An 18,939-nucleotide genomic window follows, 5' to 3' on the forward strand; every position below is an offset into this window, starting at 1 on the left:
CAGGGTCACAAAGCAGGTGACTGAGGTCAAATTTCAACTGGGGAAGATGAGTCTTCTTGACTCCAGGCCTACCACTCTATCCACTGTGCCACTAGCTACCTTATTATCCTGTTTTGACCTCATTTTTTATTTGTTTGGCGGTTTTATTGACTTTAACAAAATTTTATTGAATGTATTTACTATGTTTTATACGTTATATATTTATGGACATTGATGGATACAGCCCAGACTCTGAACCTGAGCTTTGGAATTAGCAGTACCCTAAACCATTAGGTAGGTCTACTCCTAGCTTCTAGCATGGATCCTGTAGCCACCATGAAGGAGAAAAATCATTATGGAAAAGGGGCCCAGCTTCCCTATCACCACCACCATTGCTAACTGCTGGCCAACTCTAGATAGACAGAAGGGGCCTGGGAGTAATAGTTCCTCCCCCCAGGAACACTGGTCCTCCTTCCAGACTTACTCTCATAGCCAGCATCCTGGAAATCAATTCCTGTGGAGAAAGAACTAGTCATCCCACCAATTGTCACCCCCCAGACAAGTAAGTAGTTCTAACTCCAGGAGCTAGGTGCCATGAAGAAGAGACAAGAGAAAGTATGAGGCAGGTAAATCAAACCACCATCACCAACTTGACTACTACCTCCTTTCAGACCTGTTGGAGACAATCTAGGACTCTGAACCCAAGTGCCTGGAGAATAGCAATGGTTCCAGGTCAGGTCCACAGCCATCAAACTGAGCAGCAACCCCTCTGAAAATGCAACTTGGCAACTGCTCCTGCAGATACTATGGCCACATCATTCAAAGACCTCCCCCCCCCCAAAAAAAGTTTTTGCAACTAAATTTGGCCCCTGGCAAATAACTGAATATAAGAAACTGATGAGATTTTACAAGTGGAGATTTTACATTAAAGAATAATAATACTATTTGCTCTTTGCCACTGCATTTGAAGGAACATGGGACTTTTCTGTGGGTCTTGCAGCTTCTGAAACCTTCTGTATGTGCTGTCTTCCCCATTAGAATATGAATGACTTGAGAACATGGACTATCTTGCTTTTCTCTTTGTGTTTCCAGAGCTTAGCACTGTGCTTTGAACATAGTAAACATCATCTAACAAATACTTCATTCAGTCATACATCCCATCTTTAAAGGAAAGGAGAGGGCTGATAAAAAGTCTCAGTTTGCAGCATGGGCAATCTAGAACTCATCATCTAAGTTGGAAAAGGAGCTAGTTTCTGTGGTTCCTCTTTATTTATAATTTTGGTCTGTAATCTGCTTGTAATCTCCCATGCCAGCCCCTGGGCTGGTGCTGGTCCTGAAGAGGTAAAGGGTGTAAGACTTTGGTCCCTGGTCTTTTACAATGTATGCCACTTTGATGAATCTGCCACCACTCCCACCAAAAATAAATAAATAAACAAATAAATGAATGAGTGAATGAATAAAAAGGAAGAATGACACCACCTAGATCTCTGTTTTGGGAATATATAGGATTTGAGGGGAATTCTAGATCTGAATGTTATATTTTATGCCCATCAGAAAAGAAGGTATTTTAGAGTTTGGCCCAGTGTGATACATTGTCTTTTGTGCCAGGAAGCAAAACTTTGTACAATAAAAGTGGTGGTTCTGCATCCCTATGGGCAAAATCATTATTTTTCTTTTGGAAGTTTTCCATGTTCATTGCAGAACTAGTTTGGAATTGTGCAAGAATTCTTGGTGAGTACTTGAAGGTGAGAACAAAAGGCATTTTGTTTTACACAAACTTACATAAACTGCATTTTTAAATTGTGTTTCTGGATTTTTCTATAAATCTACGTATCAGAGCAAAAACAAATAATAATTGTCTTAATTTCCACCATCTGGTCCAGGAACCACTGTTTGATGCCAACTCAAACCATTTTCAGCATTTCATTGGTTTCTTCTTTAATAATGAGGATATTTAAATTATTCAGCTTGTGGTAGTTAACTATACCAAAGCTATACTAACAATAATATGAGTAACAGGTAGTTCCAACTGTCTCCTGTTTCCCTTTCCATATATAAAGAATATCATGCACAGTTATATGTGTGACAAAGAGTTAAAATGCAGCAGGGATATCTGGGGAACTTCTGGTCTTATGTGTCTGTCAATTAAAGGCATGCACTGGGCAAGAGACCAAAGTCAGCTGAGATCACAAAGGGAATTGCCTGTAATGAAAGATTGTGTGGGAATACCTGATCAGACTGTAAACACAGGGCAGAAATGGAGGTGGATTGAACAGAACTATGTAAGTCCTTTTCCCAAATATGTTTCAATAGACAAGAATCCTTTCTCCTCCCTCCTTCCTCTCTTTTATCTCTCCCCTACACTTCCCCTTTTGTCTTTCCCTTCTTTCCCCTTCTATACTCTCCTTTTTCTCTTGGCCAATTGGGGGAATGACATGCAAACAACTATGCACAAAAAAGACATATAGAGAATAAATTAGAGATAATCAACAAAAGAAAAGCACTGGCATTGAGAGAAACAGGAAATTCAAGATATACTGCCCTCCTGAGCCTTCCCTCTTCTAACCCGAATGTGAGACTATTAAAGCATGCATCCAACTAGAAGTTGTTAGAGCATACAGAACTGTTTCTTATTTTCTTTTTATTTAGAAAAGATTCCTTTTTAAAATTCTGAACTTAAATACAAAAAGAATATTTCAATAAACAGCAAAATACAAAAAGAGACTTCTATTTGAAAATGTGAATCTTCATTATATACCACTTGCTTTTAAAATATATATATATAATAGAGCACTAAGCCTGGGGCCAGGAGGACTTGCGTTCAAATCTAGCCTGAGACACTAACTAAACTGTATGACCCTGAACAAGTTGCTAAATCCCATTTGCCTAGCCTTTACTGCTCCTCTATCTTAGAGTTGATATTAAGAAGTTAAGGGTTTAAAAAAGAAAGCATACAATAAATTCCACATGTTAGTTTCAAAACCATTTTGCTTATCTGTGCTTCCTTCTGAACTGTATATTTTTCTTTTGTGTGTATTTTAAAATATGTTACAATGGCCCCCTTTTTTGTCGTAACTATTGCTAATATTCTTCTCCAAACTGTTCCTCCACTATAAAGATATGACTGAGAAAAAAAACTGTAATTAATAAGCATTTTGAAGCATGAATCCTTATAGTGACCATCTCCAAAAATGTCTCTCTCTGTTATCTTATGTCCATTACCTCTCCATCAGGAGGTGAGTAGTGTACTATGTCATAAGTCCTCTAAAGACATGGTTAATTGTTATTGCAATTATCAGAGTTGTTAAGGCCTTTGAATTTTCTTTACAATTTATATATTGTACTTAAAATTTAAATATTTACTTTGAAATGTATATATATATATATATGTCTGTATGTCTGTACAAATGATATTGTATTTAAAATTTATATAAATTGTTCTCCTGATTTTAATCACTTCACTCTGCATCGATTCATACTACCAAGCTTCTCTGAAATGATCTTTCTTGTTATTTTTTATGGCATGATAATATTCCATTATTCCTGTATTCCACATTTTATACTGCCATCCCCTGACCCTCACTTAAACTCTATTTGAGTGTGTGTGTGTGTGTGTGTGTGTGTGTGTGTGTGTGTGTGTGTGTGTGTGGAGAGAGAGAGAGAGAGAGAGAGAGAGAGAGAGAGAGAGAGAGAGAGAGAAGAGATGAGGTGAGAAATCATAGGGAGGAAGGTGGACTGGTTCTGATCTGAGGGTTTGAGGAGGAGAAAGACAAAGAAAAATAAAATGAAGAAAGCACAATTAATTTGTTACATTAAATTTCCCAGGTATCCCCCTTGCTCCCAAGAGAAGGCATCATTTGACAAAAAGATGTACGTATATGAAACTAGGGCTTACCTTCTTCTTTATCAGTTCTTTCTGTGGAGATGCACAAGTTATTCTCCAAATATTTCCATTGCTATATAAAAGGTTCTCTTGGTTCTGCTTGGTTTCACTCTTCAGATTTTCATGAGTGTCTTTCCATGTTTTTCCAAAACTAACCTGCTTATTATTTCTTAGCATTCCTTAACAATAGAATAAATATGCCATAAATTGTTTAGCCATTTCCTAATTAATGGGCATCCCTTTTAATTTTCAGTCCTTTGCTACCACAAAGAGATCTGCTAAAATTATTTTAGATGATATAGGTTCTTTTCCTTTTTTTCTTGATCACCTTAGGATATAAATCTAATAATGGCATTGATGGGTCAAATGGTATCCACAGTTTTACAACTCCTTGGACATAATTCCAGATTGCTCTCCAAAATGTTTGGATCAGTTCACAGTTCCACCAAAAAGTGTATTATTGTCCCCATTCTTCCACACCCCTTCTGACATTTATTATTTTGCCCTTTGATCATTTTTAGCCAATCTGATAGGTATGAGATAATATCTCAGAACTGTTTTGATTTGCATTTCTCTAATCAATGTGTTTTAATATAGTTTAGATATGAGATCTCTCTCTGTGAAATTGCCTATAAATTTCATTGGGATGGCATTGAATAAGCAGATTCCTTTAGGTAGGATTGTCATTTTAATGATTTAGAGTATTTTTTCATATGGTTATATATAGCTTTCATTTCCTCATCTAAAAACCGTTCATATCTTTTGACCATTTACCAGTTGGAAAATGTTTCACATTCTTATATATTTGACAATGTTCTCTATATACTTTAGATATGACATCTCTTCAAGAAACTGTCTATAAAATTTCCCCCCAATCTTCTGCTTTCCTTCAAATCATGGTTACATTGCTTTTATTTGTATAAAACCTTTTTAATTTAATGTAATCAAAATTATCCATTTTACATCTCACAATGCTATCTGCCTCTTGTTTATTCATAAATTCTTCTCCTATCCATAAATCTGATAGGTAATATGTTCCCTGTTCTCATTTGCTTATAATATTTCCTTTTATGTCTAGGTCACATATTCATTTTGATATTAGCTTGTTAAATGATGTAAGATATTGGTTGAGTTTCTGCTAGACTGCTTTCTAGTTTTCCCAACAAGTTTTACCAAATAGTGGGTTTTTATTCCAAAACTTTGAATCTTTCAAACCCAAGGTTACTATAGTCTTTTATTACTGTTTGTTGTCTGTTTTGTTCCACTACTCTACTTTTCTATTTCTTAGCCACTACCAGATAGTTTGGATAATTATTGCTTTCTCATTAAAATCTTATGCTACTATACTTCTTTCCTTTCATCTTTAGAATTAATTTTGTTGATATTATTGACCCTTTGTTCTTCCAAATGTATCTTATTATTTTTTCTAGTTTAATAAAATAATTTTTTGGTAATTTAATTGGGATAGCATTGGATAAATAGATTAGTTTAAGTTGGATTGTCATTTTAATGAACAATTAATATTTCTAATTATTTAAATGATTTATACATATAGTTTATAGGTTAACTTGTTATTTTCCAAATACAGTCCTTGAGAAAAAGAATATAAAAATATGGAGTAAAGGGTGGAATGAGAGCTCTAAAACTAGTTCCCTCATATTTGAACTGCTTTTTTGTGGTTGTTTTATTTTATTTTTATTATCTATAATAACCTTAAATTTTGGCCTTAACATTTCTTTTATTTTGAGGATTCTCTTTAGGAGGTGAATGGTGGTTTCTACATTTATTTTGTATCTTTTCCTTATATCTCTTTCTAATATATCTAATTTTGATTTTGATTCATTTTGATTCATGATTTTTTGAAATATAATGCTCAGATTTTTATGTTAATAATGGTTTTTAGGGAATCTCATGATTCTTGAATTATTTTTCCTTAATCTGTTTTATAAGTTAGTTTTTTTAATCAGATATCATATTTTCTTCTATATTTTTAGGCTTTTAATTATATTCTATTTTACTAATAGAATTCTCTTTGAGCTATTCTAGTTTTCAGGGAACCTATTTAATTAAATTTTACCACCTTCTCTTCTGAACTATTTAATCTCCTTCCAATTCTTTCCTCCAGAGCTTTTTTATCTTCAGATTCATTTCCTCTAGTTATCCATGTAGTCCTTGTGGACATTTTTTTCTTTTTCATTTCTTCTTTTATTTGTTAGAATTAATTCTCTTTTTCTTGGAAAAGCTCTAGACTTATAATAACTTTTGATACAAATCAAGTTTTCCTTTGATTTACTTATCTCTCCAGCTTTAGTTCCTGAATTGTGACTTTATACCACAACCAGGCTTTTCCAGCTTCAAATTCCCTGAGTTCTTAAAATATGGCCTCCACTTCTTGAAGTTGGAGTACTACCACTACCCCCATCTTTGAAGTTCTGAACATTAAATCTTCAAGGACTTCTCTAGAATCTTAGAGCATTAGGGTCTTCAAAACCCCTGGCCTGAACTGTCCTACTCTGAGAGTTATAGCATAGGACCAGCTCACTGTTGCAGCTGCTCTCTGGCACTTCCAAAGTCTGAGTGTGGAACTTTTTTTCTCAAGGGAGGAAAGAAAAGGAGGCAAGGACCAGCATCAGAACCTAGAGAGAGAGTTGACAGAGACTACACCTCCAGAGTTATCTTCCAGGACTCTGAAAGCAGAGCTGAAGATTTGTGGTTCCTGGGGATTTTAGAATTACCTACCATTCAGCCTGTAATTGGACCCTTGATTTCATTCAGTGAAAGTCATGAGAAAGTGAAAGAGCAGAAGCAGACCATCTTCTTCATCTTTATTGTTATATTATGGAATAAATAAACCATTTCTCAGTGATATAAGTAATATGTATTACTGATTTACTAATTTACTAATTATTTACATATATATGTAGTCTTTGTGAACATTTTTCTGTTTAGTTTCTTCCTTTATTTGTAGAATTAGAATAAATAAATAAATATGTGTATATTTATACATATATATACTACATATATATACATATATATATACATATATATATACTACATATTTTCCTGAGTCCAGAATTGAAATCAAGTCTTCTTCACTTCAGGCCCAGCACTCTATCCACTGCACCACCTAGCATTCATTGCAATGTAATGATCAAAAAATTGTCAGACAACAAATAGAATTAGAGTACAATAGACAATTTGGCTCAGAGATCTGTCTAGGGAAAGTGAAAAGGGGAAGACAAGAAAAAGAGGTGAGCCGAAGTTAAAAACAGAAGGAATTTATTTTGAACAAAGCCAGAGCTATCAAAGCAACACTTTGTGGAACACGTCCCTGAAAAGACACATGAGAGAAAGATTTGGGTGTGAGAACTAGAAAAGACAAATTAATCAGTTGAGGGTATTAGAAGACTTCAGGGGAGACAATTTTGTCATATACCTCATAGTCTTACCTGGCACCAAATCAGAAATGACCAAACTTCCCTTCCTCATAAACCTGACAGATCTTCACTAGCCTGGATGAGAAACCAAGTGTTAGTAATAAAGAGAAGAAGCACACAGCCAGGGTAGTCATAACCTCCACATAGTCAGCACAAGGAAAACAATTTCATCAAGTCATTATCCATTTGAAGTTCCTTTTATAGGCACATGTATGAATGGACTAGCTCAGTGGGCTGTCTAGTTAACTGCTTGTCACAGTTTAAACAATTGACATTCTTCATCTTCTTGATCTTTCCCAATGTAGATTGAGAGGATAACCTTTTGAATGGTAATGGTTCCCATTAAGAAAGTGTTTGAATATTCTGGTCCTTAAAGATATCAACACTATGTCCTTTGCATACAGGAGTATCTGGAGGATGTCACCATCCATAAGTAGCATCTCTTGTATTTAGGCTGGAGAGGGAAAGGGGAGAGGGAGAGTGGGGGGGGGGGGGGGAGAGAGAGAGAGAGAGAGAGAGAGAGAGAGAGAGAGAGAGAGAGAGAGCGAGAGCTAGCATTTAAATAGCAATTTAATGTTTGCAAAGCACATTACCTATATCATTTGATCCTCAAAACAAACCTTTGAGATAAATGCCATTATTTCCCCCATTTTTACAGATAAGGAAATTGAAACGCAGAATGGTTAGGAGACTTACTCATGATTAAGAAAGCTAAACACCAACAAAGCATAGGAGGAAGATGATAATATTTAATACTTTATTTCCGTTGCTTATTAATTTTTTAAATTTATTTGTTTTGTATCACAATAATTTCTAAAGATATGTCTCCTATCTAGAGCTACTCCTTTCTACCATGTCTTTCTCTACAACTAAATTGAACCCTCCATCAGAATAAAGAAAAATAGTCAAGTAAAAATACCTAGTACTGTGACCACATTTAACAATGAATACAATATTTAGCCTTAATAGTCCCTTGTCTCCCTACCCAGAGGAAGATATGTTTCATTATCTTTTTTTCCTGGACCATTATTGGTTTTTCAATTAATCAGAGTTTAGCTTCCTTTTAGTGATCATTTCATTTATATTGTTTTAGTCATTATTTAATTGCTCTGTTTATTTCACCCTGTATAAGTCCATTAAATCTTTTTACATATAAGCACTGGATTTGGAGTCAGAGGACCTGACTGCAAGTCACAACTGTAGAACTGATCAAACTTAACTTTGAAGACCTCAGTTTTGTTTTGTTTTAAGCTATTTCTGTTTGGATAAGATGATTTCTAAGGTCTCTTCCAGGTCAAAATCTATGATCCTTCTTTTCCATGTATACTCTCCATCTTAGAAAGTTGTTATTCCTATTAATGTCTAACCTCCTACCCCTTATACTGTATAAGATACCAGATTCAATTTCATTTGAAGTTTCCTCACTGCTAATACAATGTATGCGAAGAAGTTCCATCAGATAGTAACTGAATAATTCTATTTTTAAATTCCCCTAAAGAGACAGTTCATGCACTTGTTCAATCCAAACTAAATTCTTGGTAACCTAACAATATAATATGTCTTAAAGAATGTTATTATTTTCTACTTTTGTACTAAGGAAATTTTACAGTGAAGCAAAATTAAACTACATTTTACTGTGAGCTATCTTGAAATGATATACGTATAAATCAAATAAGCACTTCATGTAAATAGATATCTTCTTATATTTGACCTAATGCTTACTTGGAATATTTTATTCTTGAAATCAAAATGGGATTTTTGATTTGGGACAATTAAGTTAATTGAATGTTCTTCTTATGATCTATTGGCTGAGACTTTATTAAACTCTCAAAGAAACAGAAACTGGTACCAGTGGGATGTTTTCTCTTATACAGTTATCTTGCAAGTAGTTGTATGTGATCTCTTGACTTTAGACATTAAATATTAATTTACTGCTAAAAGGTGACTAGAAACTACTGCCATGATGGATGATATTCTGTTTACCATGAAGGCTGATCTGAGAGTTAGAAACAAAAATATAAATTTATAGGGTATTAGTGGTGAAGAATTCCACTTATCCATAAAGATCTCCACAGCTATTGCAGATGCTGAAGATCTCATTTATAACTCTTGTGGCTTCTCCTCTGGAATGTTTCCCATCTTTCTATGCTTTTGAAATCTCCTCTATGAATAATCTGCCCATCGTCCAAAGTTTAGTAAGTGGTCTTAAAGTTTTTATTCAACCTTTTCTTTTGATATATGAAATAGATGTAAAAGCACTGTCCTTATTTCAATTTAATAGTTTTGAAAAGTGTTCAAATGTAACTTGGCCTTTCAGTTAAATTACAGAAACCCTATCCTTGCAAGAGTCACTCTATGCATCACTCTATGAGGAAACAGAAACCTCAGAGATCGCAATTTCAATGAAATACACATTCGTTTTTCTAGTTCTTTCTCACTGCCTATCAGTATATTTCAACTCCAGGTCTTATTAAACAACATAAAATTTTAATTACTGTAGTTTGCTCTTCATTTTAACTTCCTAAGGCATGAAATAAACATAAGAAGAGCTTCACATAAAATGAAAAAAAAAAGATGATAAAGACACTAGATCAGTTAAATAAATACATAAATAAAGCCAACAGAAACTGGTTCAGAGAGAAAAACTCTCTGAACCAGTTTCTGTTGGCTTTAGCCAATTTCTCTGCCTATTTTTCTTTTCTTTTGCCATCAAACATCTCATATTTGTCTAGAACCATTGTCTTGACTTCTTTACCTATTCCTGAATAAAACTCCCCACCACTCCAGGCAAACTGTCTTCTCAAAAGTTATGAATGACCTTGTATTGAAATCCAGTGACTTTTTTTCTATCCTTGATCTTTCTGTTATGTTATATAACATGATTAAACTCCCCCAAACTTAAATTTTCCTCCTCCTCAACTGGTTCCTAGGATTTCTGATTATTTTCCAACTTCTTCAGGGCTCCTTGGTTCCCTTAAATAGCTCTTCCTCCTGAAGTTTAAGAATTGGCATATTCTCTGTAATGGACTTCTCCATTAGTGGCAATGTAGTGATCCTGAACAACCAGGAGAGATCTATGAGAAAGAACACTATCCATATTCAGAGGAAAAACTGTGGGAGTAAAAACACAGAAGAAAAACAACTGTTTGATTACATGGGTCAAGGGGATATGATTGGGGATGTAGACTCTAAATGAACATCCTATTGCAAACATCAACAACATGGAAATAGGTTCTGATCAAGGACACATGTAATACCCAGTGGAATTGCACATCGACTACAGGAAGGGTGGGGGGAGGGGATGGAGGGAAAGAATATAATGCTTGTAACCAAGGAATAATGTTCTAAATTGACTAAATAAAATAAAATAAAATAAATAAAAGAATTGATATATTCCCAATGGTTCAGTTCTTAGACTTTTATTTGTCTCACTTTCTGCTTTCTCCCTTAGAGACCTTATGATGTACTTTCTCATGGATTCAACCATTTTATCTTTATTCAAAATCTTGTACCTTTATCCCCAATTCCACATTTCTCAGATATCCCCTCTTGGTTGGCTAACCCTTATTTCAGACTTGATTTTTCTAAAATTGAACATCTTTCACTCTAAAATTTGCTCTTTTACATTCCTGCTCTCCAGTTCTGGAGTCATGATCAAATTATCCCTACCATGGTTCCTAAAATGGCATAACAATCTATTGTCTTGTGGCCTCATTCATTATTTCTTTAGCTTTCCAAAAACAAAGTGCCCTTTCCTGGCTGTATTCTGATGTATCCCTTAATGCCCAATTAAAATGCAACTTTCTTTAAGGACTTTTCTCTTCTCCTCATTCCCAGTTAGTAGTAATGTTCCTTCCCTCTTGGACCTCATATAAGAGTTTACTTGCATTTAAATGTGTGTCATTGTATTATAGGTCTTTGTCTATGGGTCGTATTGCCCTATTAAGACAATTTACTTCAAAGGGCAAAAGCCATGTTTTACCTAACTTTACCTCTCTGAGCACTTTAGATCAGTGGCTTCCAGGATATGCTGCAGGACAATGAGTTTCAACTAGGTGTGCCTAGAAGGATTATATTGAACTTTCACTCAACATTAAGGGTCTATGTCTTCTGAGAAATTTTTGGATCTTGAATTTATATTCACCATAACATGAAAAGCTTTCCTAACTCTCCAGTACTGCATTCTTTATGATAAAGAATATAATAATATTGTGCCATTAACAAAAAAATTTTTTAAACCTCTGGTATAGATACTTAGGGTATGTTTATTGATGCAACAGAATGGAATGGAAATGAAATTATTTCTCCTTAATTCAGTTTCCTAGTACTCCATGTGAGCTCTGTATTTATTTCTTTAACTTATCCCTGCCCCACCTTTTAGTTGACCCTGTCAGGTAATCAACCCCCAGATTCAGCAGGATTAATGAATGTTTGGGGATGAATTCTTGAGAGTGCTGATCTGGCCCAGCTTAAATAACATTAGCATTCTTTTTAATTTTCTGGTTTGGCCCCCATGTAGATTAAAATATGGCTTAACTCCAGGGTGCATAGCTTTGGCACTCTCTGTTCATTATGCATTAAAAATGGTTTAAATAAGAATTTCCCTAAAATAGTAGAGACCATGTTTGGGATTTTAGAAACTCACTTTGGGCATAATATTGAATACTGGGTTCTCTAGGGAGGAAAAGCTTTGAAAGTAGAACAGTGACCATTCAAGTTCTTAATAACACAGGGCAACAGTCATGAAAGGGAAAAATTTAAACTTTGTTTGGAATAAATAAATCTGTGTGTAGTCTGCTATTTAAATTCAGTAGACAATACCCCCATGGTAGCTGGTGCAGGATGATAATGGATGGTTTTTACTCCAGAGAGTGAATCACAAAGATGCACTTGAATTACACTTAGAAGTGAGGGGAACATCTGTATGAGAAAATGCCAGAGGACAGCACGGTGTCATATAAAAACTGATTTCCTATAAATTTGCTTTTGATAGACTACTAAAAATGGACACACCGGGCATTAAAGATACGAGAGTCTATTACGTAAACTTGCTTTGTAAAGGACAGCAAGCTTTCACTGGTACCCTGAGATAAGAAACAGCTGTTCTTGGCTTTGGGACAGCTGCCAGAAATGAGATGATGATTCTCAGGACACACTTGTAAGAGGTTCCACATATTTGACCAACTTAAATGTATTCAAGACCACAATCATCCAGGAGACCAAAATATTTACCATCAAGAACCCTTCAACAGTCTCTTGAGAAGGAATGCCAAATCTGCTCACACAGGACCATCATCCAATTGTGCTCCATTTCTAAAGCCCTTCCTTTCAGTGAAAGAAAGCTACTTGTCTTGAGGGAAAAGATGTTTTTCATGTATTAAAGACATTTCTGATAACAAAATTTCTGGATTTTAAATCATGACTGCAATATAGTATTAAGTTGAAAATAATGAAGTAAAGGAAAAGACATCTCGCAGGGGAAAAAATGCTTCTTTTTCATGTGTCTTTTAAAAAAAGACATTAAAACATATGGTTCTTTGGGATATGAAAGCCAGCAATTAATAACTGTTATACAAACAGAAGTTTTTGCATTTTTAATTGAATCTGAAACACTTTTAGAAAGGATTTATTTTAAAGGAGAAATATAAATTAAACATAGTATTTTGAAAACTTTACTTAGGCCTTTCATCAGCTTTTATTATATAAAGCTTCTTTAATATTTGCAAAGTAATATATATGGATGACAAATCCTTTAAACCCCTTCAATTCGCAAATGAGTAAACTGAGTGCAGAGTTAAGTAATTTGTCTCAGATCAATACCTACAGTATCTGCATCATAAAATTATTAAGATTAATATATGTATTCTGAATATATATCATGACTAATAATAGATGGCATATACACACATATTATATATGTATTTTTTAAGGTTTGTGAAGCAGCATATGTATAGAGAACAAAGCTAGGTTGTTTATATTGATCGATATATATATATGTATATATTCATGTGTATATGTATATATACAAGTCTTTACTCGTCTGTGAAACAAAAAAGTTGTTTGGGGCAACTTGTAAGATCCCTTCCAGCTCTAATTCTCTGATCCTATTATTATCCTCAAAGACAGAAGAGAGAAACTAATGCCCAGAGAGTTCTCTGACCAGAGCCCCCTGGTCACAGAGAAGGAGGTTAGAAGCCAGGTCTTCTTTACTCCAAATTTAATGTGTACTTTTTCCCCACTCCACCATAATGCATCTGTAGCAAGGACAATTATAAATACAAAACTTAATTCTTCTTTTGTTCACTAGGGTTCAACATTTCTCTCCCTTTATCTCTTCCTTATATTATTTGCTTGAACTAACTTTGTCTAGGTCAAACAGAAACCCACTGAGCTTCATTTATAGCCTATAATTATGGCACTTAAATAGATATCTCTGAGAGATGCTCACAAGTAATAAAGTAAATGTCTTCCCAATTACAACTATTCCAAAGGATTCCATGGGTAAAGAAAAAAGACATTCATGATAATAAAAACTGTGATATTGTATAGGCTTTCTAAAGATCTTTAAAAAGAGAATATATAGTCTCTATAAACAGTAGCTGTTCATGGAGTCAGAATGAATGGATTTTTACTTTCTATTATATAACTATGTGGTAAAATGGATAAAGTGCTGGATATAGTGTCAGAAAGGCCTGGGTTCAAATATGGCCTCAGACACTTATTAGCAGTGAGATCCTAGACAAGTGACTTAAACTTTGCCTCAATTCCCTCAAATGTAAAACAGGGATAGTAACAAGATCTACCTCACAGGATTGTTGTGAGATAATATTTGTAAAGGTGATTAGCACAGTCTTTGATACATGCTATAGAAATGCTGTTTGTCATTGCTGTCATTAAGCAAAGTAGAAATCTTTCCTTTTTGGTCTATCAAAGAATCAGAGAATCAAATGCTCCATTATCACCTCCACTAATTAATGTAGCAGAATGCTATATAAAAGAATAGAGAAGTAACTAGTGAAAATAGTGTTTAAAATAACGTCATTTTTTTCTCCAATTAACTAAGTTTGGTGCCTATCAAGATGGAAAACACACATTTTGGCTAAATATAGATGAATTTCCCATATATTTGTGGTGACACATAATCAGTATGGAGAGCACAGTGTCTTATTAAAGGTTGTGTTATTGGATCACCATATTGCTCTATAGAAAACAAAGGTTTTTGAAAATGTATTACTCAGATTATGTAGAAGTGAAGGAGGATAACTTATGTGGAGCTGTTTGCTCACATAACATATCAAGGATATATTTTCATCAACACTATTATCTTACATCTTATATACTGTGGACTAAATTATACTGTGAGATTTATTTTTATCATAGCTCTTCACAGTAGATCTCTTGTAAGTAATGGTTAACAGCAGCTGTATTTCTAATTACTTGTATGATAAAAATATGGAAAGATGTTCATGTAGATAAAATAACTAGGTACAGCATTATTGCTGCTTCTGTTTGTATTTCGGGAGACATTGCATGAAGGCTCCATCAATTTCTGAAAATGTATTCGGCAAGATGCCATTCTTCAGAAAATGCTATCATTCCTCCAAACTAGATTATTTTCACGTCAAGGAAAAGAGATCCTACAGTATACAAACATGTGCCTTAGAGAGATTCAGATCTTTGAAATTTCTACAAGCTCAAAATGTTAAAATAAGGTTTTAAGATTAGTGCCTTGACTGAACATAATAGAGGCCTGGGATAAAGAAGTTCCATTATGTAGAATTAAATTTTACCTGTAGTAATTTTCATAGAAAATGTTTATTATAAATAGTTTCATTAATGTTCAGTTGTGAAAACTGTTGTTATGCACCATTCTCTTACAATTTGAAAAACATCCTCGATATGATCATGTTGCTCCCTTGAATCTAGAAAGTCAATAAAACATATACATAGTTAATAATGTAGGAAATAAAAATGAAATTGAACTCTACTTAAACCAAGAGAGAGATAAACATAGCAAGGTTCTGCAGTTTAACTTTACTTCACAGAAAATAGACATGTAAAAACATTGTATTTTAAATTGTTGATAGAGTAAGAACAATCAATCAAAAAACAGAGAAGCACCTACAAAAATCAGGTAGTACAAAAAAGAAGGCAGGGGAGATAAGTGGCTTAGTGGATAGAGCACCAGGCCTCTAGAGGAGAAATACTTCATTCAAATATGACCTCAAACTCTTCCTAGCTGTGAGACTATAGGCAAGTCACTTAACCCCAGTTGCCTAGCCCTTACCACTCTTCTGCCTTGGAATTAATACTTAGTATCATTTCTAAAACAAAAGGTAAGAACTTATTAAAATTTTTAATATTTAAAAAGAAGTTTTGAAGGCATCTAATATAAGAACATGAAGAAAACAGTTATTTACTTTTTTGAGTTCTTATCTATCCTATAATTTTGAATTCAAGTCTAGAAATCTTTTTTTCCTTCCTCCCTTCATTTCTCCTTTCCTTCCTCTTCCTCTTCCTTCCTCTTTCCCTTTCTCCCTCCCTTCCTTCCTCATTCCTTTCTCCCACCTTCTTCCTTCCCTTTCTTCCTCCTTTCCAAACTTCATTCCTTCCCTTTTTCCTTCTTTATCCATTTGTTTTTTTTCATTCATTGATTCCTTCCCTCTCTCCCTCTTCTTTCTCCTTGTTCTCCTTCTCCTCCTCCTTCTTCTTCTTCCTTTTTTTCTCTAGTCTCTGTCTCTGTCTTCTGTCTGTATCTCTGTCTTCATTTTCTGTCTCTGTCCCTCTTTGTCTCTGTCTCTGTCTTCTGTCTCTTCTCTTTCTTTCTGTTTCTCTCTCATTCTCATCTTTCTGGCTGAATGAGTTCTATTTCACTTAGAATAGAACAGAAATTTTAGAATGGTAGGTTAATCCTTCCTGTCTTCATGGACAACTGAGCAAATAGACCAGTATCAGTATAAAATTGTAATTCCAAAGATTAATGTTGTCTTTCCTGTTTGCTTTGAACTTGACCTCCTTGTCTTTTTTCTTTTCTTTTTCTTCCTTAGCTTCTGTCCAGGGTCCATGGGAGAGAGCAATCTCACCAAACAAAGTGCCATACTACATCAAGTAAGTCTGAAGACGAAAATGAAAAAGAGCTATTTAGTGTGGCTAATCTGTGTATTCAAATATGTTCCCATGAGCCAGACGTTGCTTGGTCTGCAACGTCCTTATTTCTAGCCTTCCTAAGGAAGCAACAAGGTAGTAAACTACATGCTAAAATTACCACAGTAAATTTGCTGATGCATTATGGAGGAGCCTTTAAGTGTGTGTGGAGAGGCGGGTAGGGGAGAGGAGAGGAGAAGAGGGGGAAGGAAGTGTGTATGTTGCTTTGTGATAAAGCCAAAGGAGTCTTTTATTCCAACAAAACAACTCTGCTTAGCTTCAGACTTCTTGGTTAGTCCTGGAAATGAATATTTGAAAGGATAATGCTAATTCTTTAAGGTTTTTCCCCTTCAGAATGAGAAGGAAGATTTCTAGGTCTGAATTCAAATCCTATCCTGGCTTTTTATTGCCTGTGTGACCTTGGGAAAATCATTTAACCTCATTTTCTTTATCTTAATGGTTCCTCTACTAAGAAAACAGTATTGTATTCCAATGGGAAAATCCAAAATCATGGGCACCTAAGGGAAAGTGGGTGACACATATAGATAGTGAAGTCAGAAAGATGAGTCTTCCTGAGTTCAAATGTGACCAGAGACACTTAGCTGTGTGACCCTGGGCAAGCCACTTAATCCTGTTTGTCTTAGTTTCCTCCTGTGTAAAAATAACCGAGAGAAGGAAATTACAAAATCATTCTAGTATCTTTGTAGAAAAAAATCCCAAATGGGGTCATGAAGAGTCAGATACAACTGGAATGACTGAAGAGAAACAACACAGATTGGTTCTGTCAGAGACTGATATTAACCAGTTAAGCATGTATAAAAGTATGGTGTTATCCAGAAACATTTGCACCACCAAGAGAAGTGGTAAGAGATGCCATTCAGAATAAGGACAGATAGTACACAAGAATATAAAAGTAAAGATATTATTTCAATGATTATGTTGCTAGCTGTTAGCTGCTTCACAGCAATCTAGAGCAAGGATTCTCAATCTAGGATCTATATACCTTGCCCCCAAGGGCTCTGTGAATGGATTTTAGAGGGTCTATAAGAACTTGAATGGGGGAAAAATACATCTATATTTCAATATAATTGATTTCCTTTGTAATCATATATATTTTATTTTAATTTAGTTTATTCATTTAAAAACACATCTGAAAGGGGGTTCATAAGCTTTATGAAACTGCCAAAGCAGTCCTTAATACAGAAAAAATGAAGAAGCCTGAACCATACCCCAGGTCTATTTATTTTTGAAAATTTCTCTCATCACCTAAACCTGGTTGTCTCAAGAAAATGTCCAGTCTTCCTATACTTCAAGTACAGAAGTTACTTTTGATATAGCATTGTCTCTTAGGATTTATTAAGTGAAATGCAATAGAAGGATCATTGCTCTCTGACCTAGGTAGGTCAGAATACTTGAGTATGAATGTCAGTTTTTGCAGTATTATCTTAGTTATTAAATTTTCTGGGCCTTGGTTTCCTTGTCTTTACAGTGGGTACAATAACTCTTATGCTGCCTACTTTGCCAGGTTGTTGTGAGGAAAATGCTTTGTAAATCTACATATACTATAAGAATGTGAGTCATGATGTCTTAATTATATATTCTCTTCTAAATTTACTTAACTTAACGGTAACATGAAAAAAATAATCGGCAAGGGTACAAAATTGGTCCAGATCAGCACAATTCCCCATTCAAATATGTTTAGTTAGCAAGGTGGGTTGGGGCAGATGTGTATGGTAACTTGCAATGAATTAAGACATAGTTAAAATCTGAGGTGTACTGACCTCTCATATACTGGCTTATTTATGCATTTTTATGCCCTTATGGCCAATACTAGAACCTTAGTCCCCCTGAACCAATTATCTGGTGATGACAGCTTCCCTGATTTTTTTCTTAAACCTTACCAATATTGTGTATTGGTTCTAAGGCAGAGGAGTGGTAAGGGTTAGGCAATAATAGTTAGGTGACTTATCCAGAGTCACTCAGTTAGAAGCATCTAAGGCCATTTTTGAACCCAGTACCTCCCATTTCTAGATCTGGCTCTCAATTCACTGCGCTACTTAGCTGCCCTCAACTTCCCTGATTTTTAAGGAAAAAAGCAAACCCCAGAATCTAATTGAGCTTACATTGCAGAGATCCTGGGAGATATTGTTCCTACCACACTTTCCAACTTTCTCAGGGCTTCTTTGAGAAAACAGTTTGTAAGCTGTAGAGTGTTTTGTAGAAGTAAGCTATTATTCTTGTTCAGAACCACATAATTTTGTGTATATAGAATTGTATACATTTATGATTGACTAGTACAGAAGTAACTGCGTAGGTAAATGATACAGCCTAAGGTGTCCACAACCGCACCTCCCCTAACAACTGGCATCCCAGGCTCCATGTGCCACAAACTTTGCGCCTCAGTCTTTGGACTCCAAAGCCACATGAGGGTACGTCAATAGATGATAATGCACAAAGACCATTGTCATTCTCCACCACCAAGAGACTACCACTACA

The 18,939-nt window shown here is 34.8% G+C and overlaps 1 protein-coding gene across 13 annotated transcripts in view; it reads left to right on the forward strand.

Moving 5' to 3' along the window:
* DMD (dystrophin) overlaps positions 1 to 18,939 on the forward strand; it is a 2,399,796-nt gene that overhangs the window by 2,138,457 nt on the left and 242,400 nt on the right. For all 13 annotated transcript variants that reach the window (XM_007493357.3, XM_056797113.1, XM_056797116.1 and 10 more), the window contains one exon: positions 16,347 to 16,407. In XM_007493357.3, coding sequence (XP_007493419.2) covers positions 16,347 to 16,407 — 61 coding nt within the window. The remainder of the gene's footprint in view (positions 1 to 16,346; positions 16,408 to 18,939) is intronic.

The sequence above is a fragment of the Monodelphis domestica genome, chromosome 4, assembly GCF_027887165.1.
Source record: "Monodelphis domestica isolate mMonDom1 chromosome 4, mMonDom1.pri, whole genome shotgun sequence".
Taxonomy (NCBI): Eukaryota; Metazoa; Chordata; class Mammalia; order Didelphimorphia; family Didelphidae; genus Monodelphis; species Monodelphis domestica.